The sequence below is a fragment of the Phyllopteryx taeniolatus genome, chromosome 8, assembly GCF_024500385.1.
Source record: "Phyllopteryx taeniolatus isolate TA_2022b chromosome 8, UOR_Ptae_1.2, whole genome shotgun sequence".
NCBI classification, from domain to species: domain Eukaryota; kingdom Metazoa; phylum Chordata; class Actinopteri; order Syngnathiformes; family Syngnathidae; genus Phyllopteryx; species Phyllopteryx taeniolatus.
In genome coordinates, this window is record NC_084509.1 from 7324976 (window position 1) to 7339885 (window position 14910).

The 14910-nt window shown below is 40.5% G+C and overlaps 1 protein-coding gene across 3 annotated transcripts; it reads left to right on the forward strand.

Annotated features, from left to right (window-relative positions):
• Window positions 1-177: 177 nt before the first annotated feature.
• Window positions 178-13364, forward strand: LOC133481952 (zinc finger protein ZFP2-like). 3 transcript variants are annotated; one of them, XM_061781356.1, is made up of 9 exons: window positions 178-473; window positions 2258-2359; window positions 2884-3055; window positions 5893-5942; window positions 6532-6600; window positions 7069-7225; window positions 9648-10387; window positions 11139-11243; window positions 12019-13364. In XM_061781356.1, exons 1-9 carry the CDS (start codon window positions 342-344, stop codon window positions 12283-12285), a joined length of 1794 nt encoding a protein of 597 aa, XP_061637340.1. In that variant the 5' UTR covers window positions 178-341; the 3' UTR covers window positions 12286-13364. The 3 variants fall into 3 exon arrangements, with proteins under 3 accessions (XP_061637340.1, XP_061637341.1, XP_061637339.1); XM_061781355.1 differs by having other exon boundaries at window positions 179-473; window positions 6487-6600; XM_061781357.1 differs by lacking the exon at window positions 6532-6600.
• Window positions 13365-14910: the final 1546 nt, after the last annotated feature.

Sequence of the window (14910 nt, forward strand, 5' to 3'; positions counted from 1 at the left end):
AAGATTACTACTACCAAAATGAGTGTTTCTGAGCATTCATCACAAACGCTACAGTTCACATCAATAGCGTTCTTAAATGTCTTGTTTATATACATTTGTATAACTTTATTTGTAATCATCTATCTATGAGCGCGAAGAAACCGCCCCCCACCCGCTTTTTCATTTGCCGCCGTTCAACACCATCGAAGAAGAAGCAAAAGAAAACGTCACTTCCTGCAATAGGCAAAGCGTGTGTCGTTACGGCTTAAGTTAACATGGTTCCGTTAAAGAAGTGTCCTATGGTTTCGTGTCTATTAAAGTAGTCCTCCCTGCACGTTGTCGTTAGTCCACTTAAAGACTAAATGGCGAACTTTGAGGCGCAAGCGACATCCATTTTGGAACAAATGGCCAACAGGGCTGTGGTCGAAATGTGCAAAGTTTTCTCCGACACGACGGACGAGGACGACAGCACTCAGCTTGCATTGACGGATAAAGTACATTTTATGACTTATTTTATGAATGTACTTAATTTGTTATTGTGGACGTTTGCCTGGTACCTTCCCGCCTGGCTGATCATAGAACTAGAAGAGTTAGCTCGTTAGCCACTGAATGTAGCATCGAGGTTAACTGACGAGTGAACGCGAGAACGTAATTTAAATCTTAATTAGTTAAAATAAGTCGTTAGTATTGTTTGTGAACAATCCACGTTTGGTTGCCATTTTGTGTTGGGACAGTCTAGTTGTATGCCTGCAACTTAGCCCGTCAGCCACATGTGAGAGACCAATTGAATAAACTACATAAGATCTCTTAAATATTTGTCAATAATGTTATCAAACAAATTTGTTTACATGGCATAGGTAATTATGACGTTAGTCAGTCGCTAGCAGGACGGACTGACCAGCTCCTCCACAACTTGCTGACTCGTTGTTTTCTTTTAAAATGTTATCTTGTATCGACCTTTTCAGCATGGTGTCACACGTTCTTCACTAAACCTGTACATGTCATTTGTCCAGGACAAAGCTATTGAGAAAACAGAAATAGCTAGAATGATGTTGGATCCTCCTTCTCCTCTGCTGTAGTTTCAATGTGGGAAGTGTAAGCCAAAAAGAAAATAATGAAAAATATATTTTTTAACAATTTTACATTACTTAAATGTCGGAGGTTTACATACTGTAAGATTACTGCCTTAAACAATTTGGGAAAACCCAAATGATGATGTCATTTCTTTGGAAGGTTTATAGGCATAGGTTTATAAAATTTATTTAGAAACACACTTGTGGGTGTATTTTAAGGCAGACCTGAAACACAATACTGCATTTTGTAATGTGAAAGTCAAAGCAGGAAGAGAATTGTGGACTTGCACAAGTCTGGTTCATCCTTGGGTGCAATTTCCAGATGCCTGAAGGTGCCACGTTCATCTGGTCAAACAATTATATGCAAGTGTAAACACCATGGGAATGTCATGCTGCTCAGAAAGGAGAACAGGTTCTTTGTTCCAGAGATGAGGGGGAGAGTCATTGACAGTTATGGGTTGAAAGGCCACCCAGGAAGAGACCATTTCTCCAAAAGAAGCATAAAAAAATGCACACTGACAAAATACCTTAATTTTTGGAGACATGTCCTGTGTTCTGATGAAACAAAAATGTAACTGTTTGGCCATAATGGGCATCGTTACATTTGGAGGCAAAAGGGGAAAACTTGCAAGCCTGAGAACATTGTGTGGCAGCATCATTTTGTGGGGTTGTTTTTCCAAAGGAGGGACTGGTGCACTTAACAAAATACAAAGTCAGTGTTTTGGAGTAGCCATCACAAAGCCCTGATCTCAATCCTATTGAAAAATTATGGGGAGACCTGAAAAGGCATGTGTTAGAAAGGTGGCCTACAAACCTGCCTCAGTTACATCAGTTCTGTCAGGAGCAATGGGCCAAAATTCCTGCCAACTATTTTGAGAACCTTGTGGAAGGAAACTAAAAAGGTTTAACCAAAGTCATATAGTTTAAAGGCATTGGTACCAAATACTAATGAAATATACGTAAGCTTCTGACTTTTAAGAAAATAATGAAAATTCTCATTCTTCTGGCACCTAACAAGTAGAAATAATTTTGGTAATCCTAATTGACCTAAAACAGGAAAAGTTCAGTCTGATTTCATGTCAGACAGTGAGGACTGAAAACCGTATGTCTTTTTACGTAGTATATGTAAACTTCTGATTTCAACTGTCCATTGTGTTAGCCTTTGCATGTATTTAATATATAAATAATCCATTGTCCCCCATCAGGTGATCCATCATGTGAACACCTTCATGACATTGCTGGCTCAAGAGGCTGTCGACAACATCTGTCAGCTTTTCCATCAATGTTCTTCTCTGCTGCACTTGCAAGTGCGTCACTGACTTCAATATTTCATATTCACGCCAATCATACAGGGATTCACACACTATGTTGCGCATAGTTAACTGTGTAATGGTGGTTGGGTATATACAGTTTTGAAGTGGATGGATAACTATTCTATAAAATGTAATTTTTATCTCATGAACGAGGGAGCGCATGATTCAATGTTTAATGCCGACCTGCTCAGATATTAAAATTCCACATTTAAGCAATTCTGATTTTGCTCTTACACAATGAAAATGTCAACTAAGAACATAAAGTTAACGTTATTTTGCTAGGGGGGAGCAGATGCGCCAATTCTTTTGAGGTGTTGAAGGGTGTGTTTGTCTTTAAATGTATGGGAAAGACTACATTCATGTATGACAGCAATATTTTCTGTTCAATACTCATTCCCTCTGATCTTCTGATTCTCTCCCAGAAGCCTTTTCTTTTTTTTTTTTTTTTTGCAAGACTGATTGTAAATATTAATAATTTGAATGGATATGAATAAGATTGTCCTGTGCGTACTGTGTAGGTGGATCAAGGGGAGGTGCAGCTGGAGGATCTGAGGATGAAACTGGATGTGGCGGAGAAGGCGCTGAGTATGATGTTGCAAAGCTCTTTAGCCGTGGTAGTGCAAGAGCAGGTGCAGGAGCAGGTAGTGGATGGAGGTGTGAACATGTTGGAAGGAGCGACGCACAGCTCAGGTGACCACCAGTTTTTCAACATTGTCAATATCGTTTGACTCAGTCGCATCGCTATGGTGATGTATTGTACAGTGAACCCCCTGCTGAATCGTCATTTAGCATTTGCGGCCCCGCAAGAATTGGTTTTAATGTAACATACCCAGCTACGAAGGGATAGTTTTTCATGGGGTTTTACAGCTTTTCACATTAATATAAATATTGTTCAGTATTGCCAACATATATTAATTAAAACGCCTTTAAAAAAGTATGTATTACAAAAATAAACATTTCAGCAATCTGGCTGGATTTTCATTCTCTTACGCTCTGATTGGCTATTGGTAACATAATGCATTCTAAGATAATACACTTAGGCTACGTTCACACTGCAGGGCATGATGGCCAGTTTGTATTTTTTGTTAAATCCGATCTTTTTATGTAGTCATTGACATTACAAAAACAAATGTTCTTTTCGCCACTGTTTTCTGCTCTTTCGTTCGCCTTTGCCTTTGTGGCATTTCTCTTTTGGCGAACAGCTGTGATGTTGGTCGCATTTTGATGACATATAGGTCGGATGAGCGCGACGTGATGGTCCATAGTGCATTTGCATCGGAGACACATCCAATTTATAACCGCATATGAAAGAGGCCTGGGTCAGATATGAAAGAAATCGGAATTGTACTTTTCACATTGACATGAAAAAAATCAGATACATGTCACACTGGGCAAACAAATCGGAATTGACCTGCACTATGAACATAGCCTTAGTTACATTTTAAGCCCTAAAATGGCACCCAAACATCCTGCATCTTCAAAGGCTGCTGGTATTCCACACATGGACAAAATTGTTGGTACCCCTCTGTTAATGAAAGAAACACCCACAGTGGTCACAGAAATAACTTGAATCTGATAAAAGTGATAATACATAAAAAAAAAAAATGAAGATTAACCAATGACATACAGACATTGCTTTTGAATTGTGGTATAAGAGAATTATTTATAAAAAACAAACTCATGAAACAGGCTAGGACAAAAATGACAGTATCCCAAGAAAAGATTGAAAATAATTTGACCATAAGGACATGTCCAAACAAGTCTCCTCTAATTATCATCATAGGTGTCTTAATACTTGTAATCGGTCAGTCGGCCCATTTTCAGTCAGTCGGCCCATTTTCATGGTGACAAGTAATCACTGTGCTGTTTGCTGACATGGTGTGTTCCACACTAAACGTGGACCAGAGGAAGCGAAGGAGTGACTTGTCTCGGTAGATGACAAAGAAAATTATAGACAAGCACGATAAAGATAAAGGCATCTCCAAGCAGCTTGGTGTTCCTGAAAGTATAGTTGCACATATTCAGAAATTTAAGATCTGCGGGACTGTAGCCAACCTCCCTGGATGGGGTGGCAGGAGGAAAATTGATGACAAACTGAATAGACTGATTATCTGAATGGTAACAAAAGAGCCCAGGACAACCTCCAAAGAAATTAAAGGTGAACTCCAAGGTTAAAGTACATCAGTGTCAGATTACACCATCCATTGTTGTTTGAGCCAAATTGGACTTCATGGGAGACGGGCGAGGGGGAGACCACTGGTGAAAATAAATCCTAAAAAAGCGAGACTGGAATTGGCCAAACTGCATGTTGACAAGCCACAAAGCTGGGAGAATGTCCTATGGACAGAGAAGACAAAACTGGAACTTTTTGGCAAGGCACATCAGCTCTATCTTCACAGACGCAAAAAGGAAGCATACCAAGAAAACAACACCGTGCCTATTCTGAAACATGGAGGAGCCTCTGTCATGTTCTGGGGCTGCTTAGTTGCATCTGGTAGAGGGTGTCTTGAATCTGTGCGGTGTACAATGATATCTCAAAACTATCAAGGTATTCTAGAGAGATGTGCTGCCCAGTGTCAGAAAGCTTGGTGTCAGTCGCAGGTCAGGATAATGACCCAAAACACACAGCTAAAAACACCCAAGAATGACTAAGAGCAAAACATTGGATTATTCTGAAGTGGCCTTCTCTGAGCCCTGATTGAAATCCTATTGAACATGAGTAGAAGGAGCTGAAACATGCCATCTGGAGACAGCACCCTTCAAACCTGAGACAACTGGAGCAGTTTGCGCATGAAGAGTGGGCCAGAATACCTGCTGAGAGGTGCAGAAGTCTCATTGAAAGTTACAGAAATCGTTTGCGTGCACATTTGCACTGTTATGACTTTTGTTTTTATCTGTTGAACCACAGTTCAAAAGCAATGTCTTGATTTTCATCGGTTAAATTTCCTATTTTTTAATATTACTTTTGTCACGTGTTATTTCTGTGACCACTGTTGTTTTTTCTTAACAGAGGGGTACCAACAATTTTGTCCACATGTGTAAGCCTAATTGCCAGAGAAAGATAATGATCATTCAGGAGATAATAAAACTCTTTGATATGCTTGGGGATCGATGGAGTTACGCGGCAGTTGTATTGAGAACGCAAGACAAGGTCAGTGTTACTGTCAACATAATGGCTATGGACCTCCATATCTTAGGCATTCCTGCCTTCTAGAGGTATTGACAGCACACATCACTTTTCAAAACAGTATTGTACATTTTATGGTTGCAAAAGACATTTGAAGTGTCTTAAGTTAAAATGTGTTTAAAGAGTGTGGGACTGGTAAAACCTTTTTTTTTTCTTTTTTTTTTTTTCTTGGTCTTTCTATTGGGGATTTTCACTAATTGCAGGTGGTTCACTGTATATGTTTTTCCTTCCAATAGTAATGAAGTGTAAAACGTGCTGTACAAGATTTTAAATGGGGGGGGGGGGGGGGGGGAAATAAAAAGTCTTGTTACTGACTTCCTGACATGACTTGGGTTTGCAGCTGTGTCCGGTGAGATTGAAAAGTCTGCCATCATTGACCTGACTTACGAGGTACTCCACACTACCAGACACCTCTGGCATGTTTTCAGTGCTTGATTATTGTCCAAACATCACTGATCAGTTTCATCTTAATAACAACCCCTCAGCTTAATAATTGTATCTTTACAAAGATAACTGGAATGTCATGCAGTAGAGCGCAGACCTCCGTTAAGGCTCAAAAGGTCCTAGGAAGTTTTAAATTGGATCAAAATGACCATACAAAGTCCCTTTTAAGTTTTAAAATGTAATAGTGGTCTTAAAAAGGTCCTTAAAATCTTACATTTCATTAAAATGGTCTGAAAATGACCCTTAAGTCTTAACTCTGATTTAAAAAAAATCATAAATTATATTGGCAGTCTTAATGTCCGAGAAAGTCTTAAGTGGGCTTAAAAAGGTTCTAAAAAGCCTTAAAATAGATAACAAAGGTCCTCTGTTTTGAATTAATTAAATAGAATGTCAGGGACAACTACAATCACAAATTAGTTATCAGTGTCAATCTAATGTGAGAATTACTATGTATGATAATGCATTTCTGACCTCGTTATGTATGTGTTAGGACAACATGCTTGCAGCACCGACACATGACACCTTTGTTCACCAGATGTCGTGTGGTTCCAGCCAGCAGGAAAATAACTCAGACCCTGCTGACCACGATGCACGAGTCTATCAGGTTGGGACTCGTATCAGCCCCATCATTTCATTTATTTTACTCTTATATATCATTAATTCTCGTATCTAAACAGGTAGGGAATTGATTCCAAACCACAGCTGGAAAGGCATTCCTATAGTACAATGTATTGTATCTTTGTTAATCTATCAATGCCGGTGACAAGAAAAACAATCAAATGCTATTTTACTAGATGACAGAAGGTACATAATTAACATGTCTCGACTCGATGTCATGCATGCAGAAGAAAGAGTCATGGCAACCACACCTTATTTTTAAGTAAATTCGGAGAAGAAAAAAAGACAAGACTTTGGGGTATGTTTGGCGGCGCAACCCCAAACAAGTTTTTGTCATCGTTTCAGTTCAGTTAAGCGGTAGTCAGTCACTTTTCGGCCACCCGGAAGGATCCAGGTGCCTATTATTTACAAAAATGACGAAATAGTGTATTGTGACTCTTCTATCTCTGAGCAGAAGCCGGAAGATGCCAGCAGCGTCGGCCAGACGGGCCAAGCCAAAAGCAGAGTCCCAGCCGCAGCGCACCACTCCGACAAGAGCTTCTTGTGCTCAGTGTGCGGCTGTGGATTCCCCCTCCAGCGCAGCCTCAACGCGCACATGCGGCAGCATACAGGTCAGTGTATAAGTCTTTAATTTTATAAAAGTGGTCTTAATAATGTTCTAAAAAGTCCCACAACATTACATTTTATTAAAAAAGGCCTCTTCAAAGCCTTTCCATAAAAAGTCCTAAATGTGATGATCACAATTGTCTTAAAAAGGTCCCAGAGGGCAGCTGTAATTCAATTTGTAAGGACTTTGGAGTTTGAGGACAAAAACGTAAAAATGCCATCTAGTTGTTGGAGAGATGCTGGTCTGTATTCTCCGTCAAGGCATTGGCCCCAGCAACCAGCTCGAGTGATATAGCACTCTTTGCACACACCTTTCACTTTTTGCATGCCTGAATGTGTGTGATCTGGTTCAATGTGTGGATCCGCAACACAAAAGTATACATCAGAGTGTTGTATGTGACAGAAGAGTCTCTGCTAAGATGAAGGGCAAAGTTTATAAAACAGTGGTGAGGCCAGCCATGATGTACGGATTAGAGACAGTGGCACTGAAGAGACAACAGGAAGCAGAGTTGGAGGTGGCGGAAATGAAGATGTTGAGGTTCGCTCTCGGAGTGACCAGGTTGGATAAAATTAGAAATGAGCTCATCAGAGGGACAGCCAAGGTTCGATGTTTTGGAGACAAAGTTAGAGAGAGCAGACTTCGATGGTTTGGACACGTCCAGAGGAGAAATAGTGAGTATATTGGTAGAAGGATGATGAGATTGGAGCTGCCAGGCAAGAGAGCTCGAGGAAGACCAAAGAGAAGGTTGATGGATGTCGTGAGGGAAGACATGATGGCAGTTGGTGTTCGAGAGGAGGATGCAGGAGATAGGCTTACATGGAAAAGGATGACGCGCTGTGGCGACCCCTAACGGGACAAGCCGAAAGGAAAAGAAGAAGAGAGTGTGAGCTGAATTTTCCTTTGAAGGAAACCTTTCCATCTTAAAAAATAAAATTTGAATGGAAGTCAGTTAAATAAAAAAAAAAAAGTCATCCAGAAAAGGTTGTAGGTCTTAAAACTGAAGTCTTAAAAAATATTTAAAAAAAACATTTTTAACAGCTAAAAATCTTACATTGGATCCAAGTGGCCTTAAAATGTCCGAGAGTTTTAAATGAGATCAAAGTGGACTTTGAGTGTTTCTTCAAGGTGTGCCTTAAAATGTTATAAAAAGTCTAAAAAGCATTTTGTAAAAAAAATATAGCTGGGATAGGCTCCTGCACCCCCGTGACCCTAGTGAGGATAAGCAGTACAGAAAATGGATAGATTATGTATTTATTTATAATAAAGTAAAAGGCGTTTGATAAAAACTGATGTTAGGTCTTGAAAAGGGGTGGCTGTAGCTTTTAGCTTTAAGAACTTGGGCTTTGGAATCAACTCCCAGTTGGAGTCCCTCTGCGTGGTGGGTGGGGCACTATTGCTGCGTCCCTTTTACATCACAGCTCTCCTTGCATGCATGCTGTATGGCAGGTGTGTCAAACTCATTTGTGTCGCGGGCCACATTGTAGTTATGGTTTCTATCAGAGGGCCGTTAAGATTTTGAAATCATATAAATATTGAATCACCTCCTTATATTATTACATATACAACAAATTGATAGATGAATAGTTTGGAAATCAAAATTCAAGGGTAATACTTTGTAACTAACAAAGTTTGGTAACAAAAACATGGTTGGAAATATTTATACCATATGACAATTAAAACAATTTTTTTTACAGATTTTAGCAAGGATCATGGCAGTTCAAGCGCATGATTTGCTTTCGCGGGCCACATATGATGTGGCGGGCCAGATCTGGCCCCCGGCCTTGCGTTTGACACCTGTGCTTCATGTGTTTATGGTTCACTGTAGACTGCAGAGCGTGAGTTGAAATTTCCCATGAGGAATTATAAGAAGTATAATAAATTGCAACAAAAAATACGTAAATAAATGTTCCTAAAAATTTATTGTGGCCTTGTAAATGTCTTAAAAGGTCTAAGATTTGATTTTTAAACATTACCATAAAAGCTCTTACATTTGATTTAAAGTGCATTTACATTCAAAGTGGTCACAAAACATCCTATAAAGTCTTAAACTAGGTAACCGTAACTTTGTTCTGGGGCTGAAACAAATTGTATTTTCAATCCATTCTTTGAAAAGGGAAAAAATTTATTCGGGTGGCAAACCAAGTCACCGAACTAATTAAGTTGGTGAACCCAGGTATGACTGTATTTAATTTAAAAGTCCCTAAAAACAATTTTGATTAAAGTGTCTAAAAGGTCTTGATCAAAGAGTCCTAAAAAGTCTTAAATCCTAAAAATTCTTACATTTGATCAAAGCAGTCAAAAAATAGTCCAAAAGGGTCTTCATTTTGATCAAAAGATTGTGAAAACTCTTACACTCAGCTGCCTCAAGTCCAAAGGCACCCTAGTTTGTATAAATCTTGGGACTATTTCCTGTTGATGTTTTCCAGGAAAGCGTTCTCACGCATGTGACAAGTGCGGTAAGGGCTTCACGCTCAAGCAGATCCTGCTGGACCACCAACGATTGCACAATAAGGAGCGACCCTTCAAGTGCACACAGTGTGACAAGAGCTTCTACCGAGCGAAAGGTCGGAAGAATCACCAGCGCTTGCACGCCGTCCGCCACACTGTCGAGCACCGTTGCCACGTCTGTGAAAAGAGCTTCAGTCACCAATGCAACCTGCAGCGCCACCTCCGCATTCACACAGGCGAGAAGCCTTTCCGCTGCGAAACGTGCGGGAAGAGCTTCAACCAGGCCGACACACTCAAGAGTCACCAGAGGATCCACACGGGAGAGCGGCCATTCAGATGTGACACCTGCGGGAAGACCTTCACCCAGAAGGGGGCCTTGAAGACGCACTCCGGTGGCGCCTCACTAGCGTGCGTGGCTTGTGGCGCCACAGCAGCATGCGCGGACGCAATGCACAGCCACCTGGAAGCCCACGCCGATGCCATGCCGTGCACCTGCGTGCTCTGTGGCCACCTGCTGACCACGGTGGCGCAGTTGATCGCGCACCAGCAGAACCACCAAATAGCCAGCCGGGCACACGGCTGCACCATCTGTGGTAAGAGATTCATGACAGCAAGCTACCTGAAGATACACACCAGGTTGCATAGCGGAGTCAAGCCCTACTCCTGCGACATCTGCCTTCGCAGTTTCTCACAGCTCACCAGCCTCAAATGGCACAAGGTAAACTTTTCTTTTTTTATGATTGGTTAAAAAAGGGTTCTGAAGAGTGTTCCATTTTATTAGAAAGGTTTCTAAATGTCATTAATAAATATTAGGCCCACCATACACCGAGTGACAAGGTCAAAACCGAATGAACTGTTGCGCAGTGTGCGGAGTACAGCAATTAGTTTTCATGAGTGGCCGACTGTCAGCCACTGGTTTTGCGGCGATTCAACATCTGAATCTGTATTTTATCGTACCCTTTTGAGTTGCTTTTGGCTGCATCGCTCTGTGCGCGACTGGCTTTAAATCGCGGTTGGCTAGGGAACAATTCAAGGTGTACACCGGCTCTCTCCTGAAGTCAGCTTCGATAGGCAGCGGCTCAACCACGACGATAGTGACGATAAGTGGGATAGAAAATGCATGGGCGAATAGCCTTAAAAGAGTCCTAAAAAGTATTACTCTTAAGGTCCTGAAAAGTCTTAGATTTGATCAAATTGGCCTTAAAGTGTCCTCAAAACGCTTAAATTGGAGGGAAAAAAATTGTCGTTACAAGATCCCAAAAGTCTTAGATTTGATCAAAAAAACTCTTCGATATGGTCAAAGTGGTATTAAAGGGTCCTAATGACTCTTGCACTTTATCAAAGTGACTATAGAAGGTCTTTAGAAGTCTTTTTAAATCGGGGGAACAAAATCTGGTTGGGGTATGTTTCGTTTGTCCACCACAATGCATATCTAGTTTATAACAAAACTTTTTCTCTCTCTTCTCCAGGAAGAACACATTGGTGAGAAGCCATTCTGCTGCGACATTTGCGGCAAGTGTTTCAGCAGCATGAGTATCCTGACCTGCCACCAGCGCAGCCACACAGTCGAGAAGGTAAAAAAACAAATGGCAAAAAGGCCATTGAGTCTTACAGTATGACCATAAACAGTCCCAAAAAGTATTAAATATGATGAAAAATAGTCCTTAGTCTAAAATTTGCTTGAATGTTAAGGTTCTAAATGATTAAAATTTGGTAAGTGGTCTTAACAACGTCCCAAGAATATAGATTTGATCAGTGGTCTTAAAAACATCATACAAAGGCTCACAATTGCCAAAATTGGGCATAAAAGATATTCTAGCTGATCAGCATGGGCTTAAAAAGGTCATCAGAAGTCTTAAAATGTATTACTGTATAGTGGTCTTAAAAGTGGCCCAAAAGATCTTAAACTTTATCAGAAGGTCCTTAAAGGTCTTAGTTTGATTCTGTAGGACATTTTTATGGCCATTTTAACTAAATCTCTCAAATTTGATCAAAGTGGCCTTTAAAAAGGTTCTTAAATGTCATCAGTGGTCCTAAAAAGGTGACAAAAGTCTTACATCACATTTTTAAAAAGTCTTAAAGGTCCCCTGCCATCTTGTTTATACATAAAATTTTTATAATTTTGTTGTCCTTTTGAAAGATAATCTGGTTTGAAAATGCCTAAAATGTTCGTTTTCAAGCTTTTCTAGTTGGTCTTTTCAACCTGGCATTTGAGATGGCTGGATTTCTCAGTCTAACTTGGAGACCCTGTGTCTTTGCTTGGAAAGATGGGCTTCCCTGCTTAGGCTGATCACCCTGAAATAGCAAAAGATGGCTGGATCTGTAAAAATGTTCTCCCCCCCTCTCCAGGGAGAGTTCACAGGTGGGAAGCCATACGCCTGCGAAACGTGCGACAAGCGCTTCAGCCACGCCCCCAACCTGATCCGCCACCGCCGCATCCACACGGGCGAGAAGCCGTACGTCTGTGATGTGTGCGGCCGCGGATTCAACCAGAGCAACAGCCTCAAAGCCCACCTGCAAATCCATACCGGCCACAAGAGATTCACATGCGACCGTTGTGGCAAGGGCTTCTGCGACAAGAGGAACCTCAAGAGGCACAAGTGCTCCTACGACTGACTGCTTGAATGGTTAAACTAAACTCACCGGGGAAATGGCATCTTGTGCAGAAGGAAAGCGTTATTTTGTTTATTTAGGTTAAATACTGTTCAAGTCTTGTAAAGCTCTGTGGTACTAATTGAGAAGTCCACAGAGTTAAGATCTAAGACCTAACTGATGCTTTCTTGTATCAACATGGGCCAAAAAGACTCTCGCTCTTGGTTTTTCATAGTTTATTACAAAGAAACCACCTTCATTTGAACTACAGGTGGTAGTAGTGTGCTAAAGCTGCAATTCAGTTGCATACACCAGGTTTAACCTCCCTTTATTGAGCCCAGGAACATATTTTTGAAAAGTCCCATGGCACACCACGAAACGTGTCACAAAAACTATGTATACTGAAATAATTATGACTGTCTCAATTTACTCACATGTATATACTCAGTGTGAAAGCTTAGCCTGTTTAGTTGAACACAAAGGTATAATTCAGTTGTATGAATGGCAACTAGTGTATGGTATCTTGTAGAAGAGCATTTTACTGTTTGCCTGTCACTATATTTTGATGGTATAGATAGATGAATGTTTTTAGTAAATAATTACCAGACCAATTGAGTGAAATTGGAACATTTCTAATGTCACACTTGATGATCTCATCAGAGGTGAGGAGTCCCTGGTGTACATTTGTGAACTACAACCACATCAAAACGGAGCGGTGTCATTGGCGCCAGCCAGTAAGAGTTTTCTCCAGGGGGTGGCATTATTTTTTTGTAATATAAAGCATTACATTCTTACAACTATTGGAGCATGTTAACTATGCATAAAATGTACTGTTTTTTCAGCATTGATTCTTAAAACTAGTGAGCTACTGTTTAAAAAAAATAATAATTCACATGCAGCTTTTGCCATGTCAAAGAAACGGTTTTCTAAAGGACTGCAAGGAGAAGCCTGTTTGTGGAATGATGGTGGTCATAGTACAGGGCCCTGCAGTATGCTTTTGAAATTTAATTGACATATCTGTGACTTAAATGTCCTATTTTAATTGACACATCTGTGACTTAAATGTCCTACTAATTTTTAAAAAATAAAAAATTTAGGATGAACATGATGTTATGCAATCTATTGTTGAAGCATAAGACGTTCATGGCATTTGTCTCATCTAACGCAACTTATTGGTCATCCCAAAAATTCAAACCCAATGTGTGATTTAATAAACGAGTGATGGGCGTTATGCCCTTCAAATCTAATCTCTCTCTCAAACCTCCGAAGCAAGGGGACGGGGACGGATATGGATCACCATGAGGCGTGTCCACTACTGTCCAGGAAGAACCAGAGTCTGCCATCGGTAATAATTAGGTTTACCAATGGAGAAACAAGATAGCACTTTTGAAACAAAGACGCATATTGAAAGGGACTGACGTTTTTTATAATTGCAACCCCTGACAACGACTGCTGACCTCGGGAGAAAGGCACGACAACTCGAAAAGCAACGCAAGGTCCAACGCATCTTGGTAACAAAGATTGATGATGAACGGGACTCCTAAGGAAGCTAAAATTAAAAGCATAAACTTTGGTAACGAGTCTAGAACTTTACAAATAAAATATGTTGTAAAAGAATTTTGACTGAGATGATTTAAAACTTCTTCCACCACTAATGTGACTTAGAATGTGTACAACTCGACTGATTTGTTTTTGTGTCTTTTTAGAGCGGAGGTGAAAACTAAAATAAACTTGAATGTGATTGACTTGGACTTGATGTTTAACCTGCTGCCGCCTTGGCCTGCCGGTCACCATTGCAAAGGAGATGTTACCCCGGTTAGTTTAAATAAAATCTGGTTGCACAAGAATGCACTCCCTTTTATAACTGGCATGTGGCCGTGTTCAGAAGGAACAGATCACATTCAAACTCATGTTCAATAGGAGTCCACGCTCACCTACCACCATTTCAATTTTGAAGTGGGAAAAAAACATGCATAGGGCTTTACAGAAACATTATTTGCTTTATCCACTAAAATGACTGAATGAAGAAGCTGTTTACTGACCAGACTTATTGATAAATTGTGTGTGGGTGGTGTGAGATAGAACAAGATGCATGTTTTTCAGTTACTTGTGACAATAAAATACTGCTAATGTTGTCATACGCACAGCCGAAACAACAAAAAAAACATCTGCAATTTACCGCAAGGTGTCTTCTCAAGTTAGAAGTGCTCCATGTATTCGTTTCTCCTTCCCACAATCCTCTCAGTGTCCCACTTCGTCTTAGCTAACCCCTTTCCTTGTATGATTTGTTGTACTTCGAGGTTCCACCAAGTCTCGTCGGCAAATAAAAAAAATACAAAACTTGCTCACAGTATAATGGAATTTTAAATCCAGTAAAAACTATGCTCTTATTTTGAAACGCTAACAAGAAAAAAACATCACCTTCTGGAAACTGGAAGTGACACAAAATCACCCCGAGTAACTCCTTTCAATCTAATATAAATAACACGGAGTTGATTTGTCGTAGGGACGTTACGGGCTTCGAGGCGTGTGTCGAGTAATGAAGGGGGCGTGTCCGCGAGGCGCGTATCGAGACTTCCTTCATTTGGGGGAGGGGCCGAAAATGATGGCCGGCAGTACCACGTGACCGGTTCAGAATTTGGCGCGATG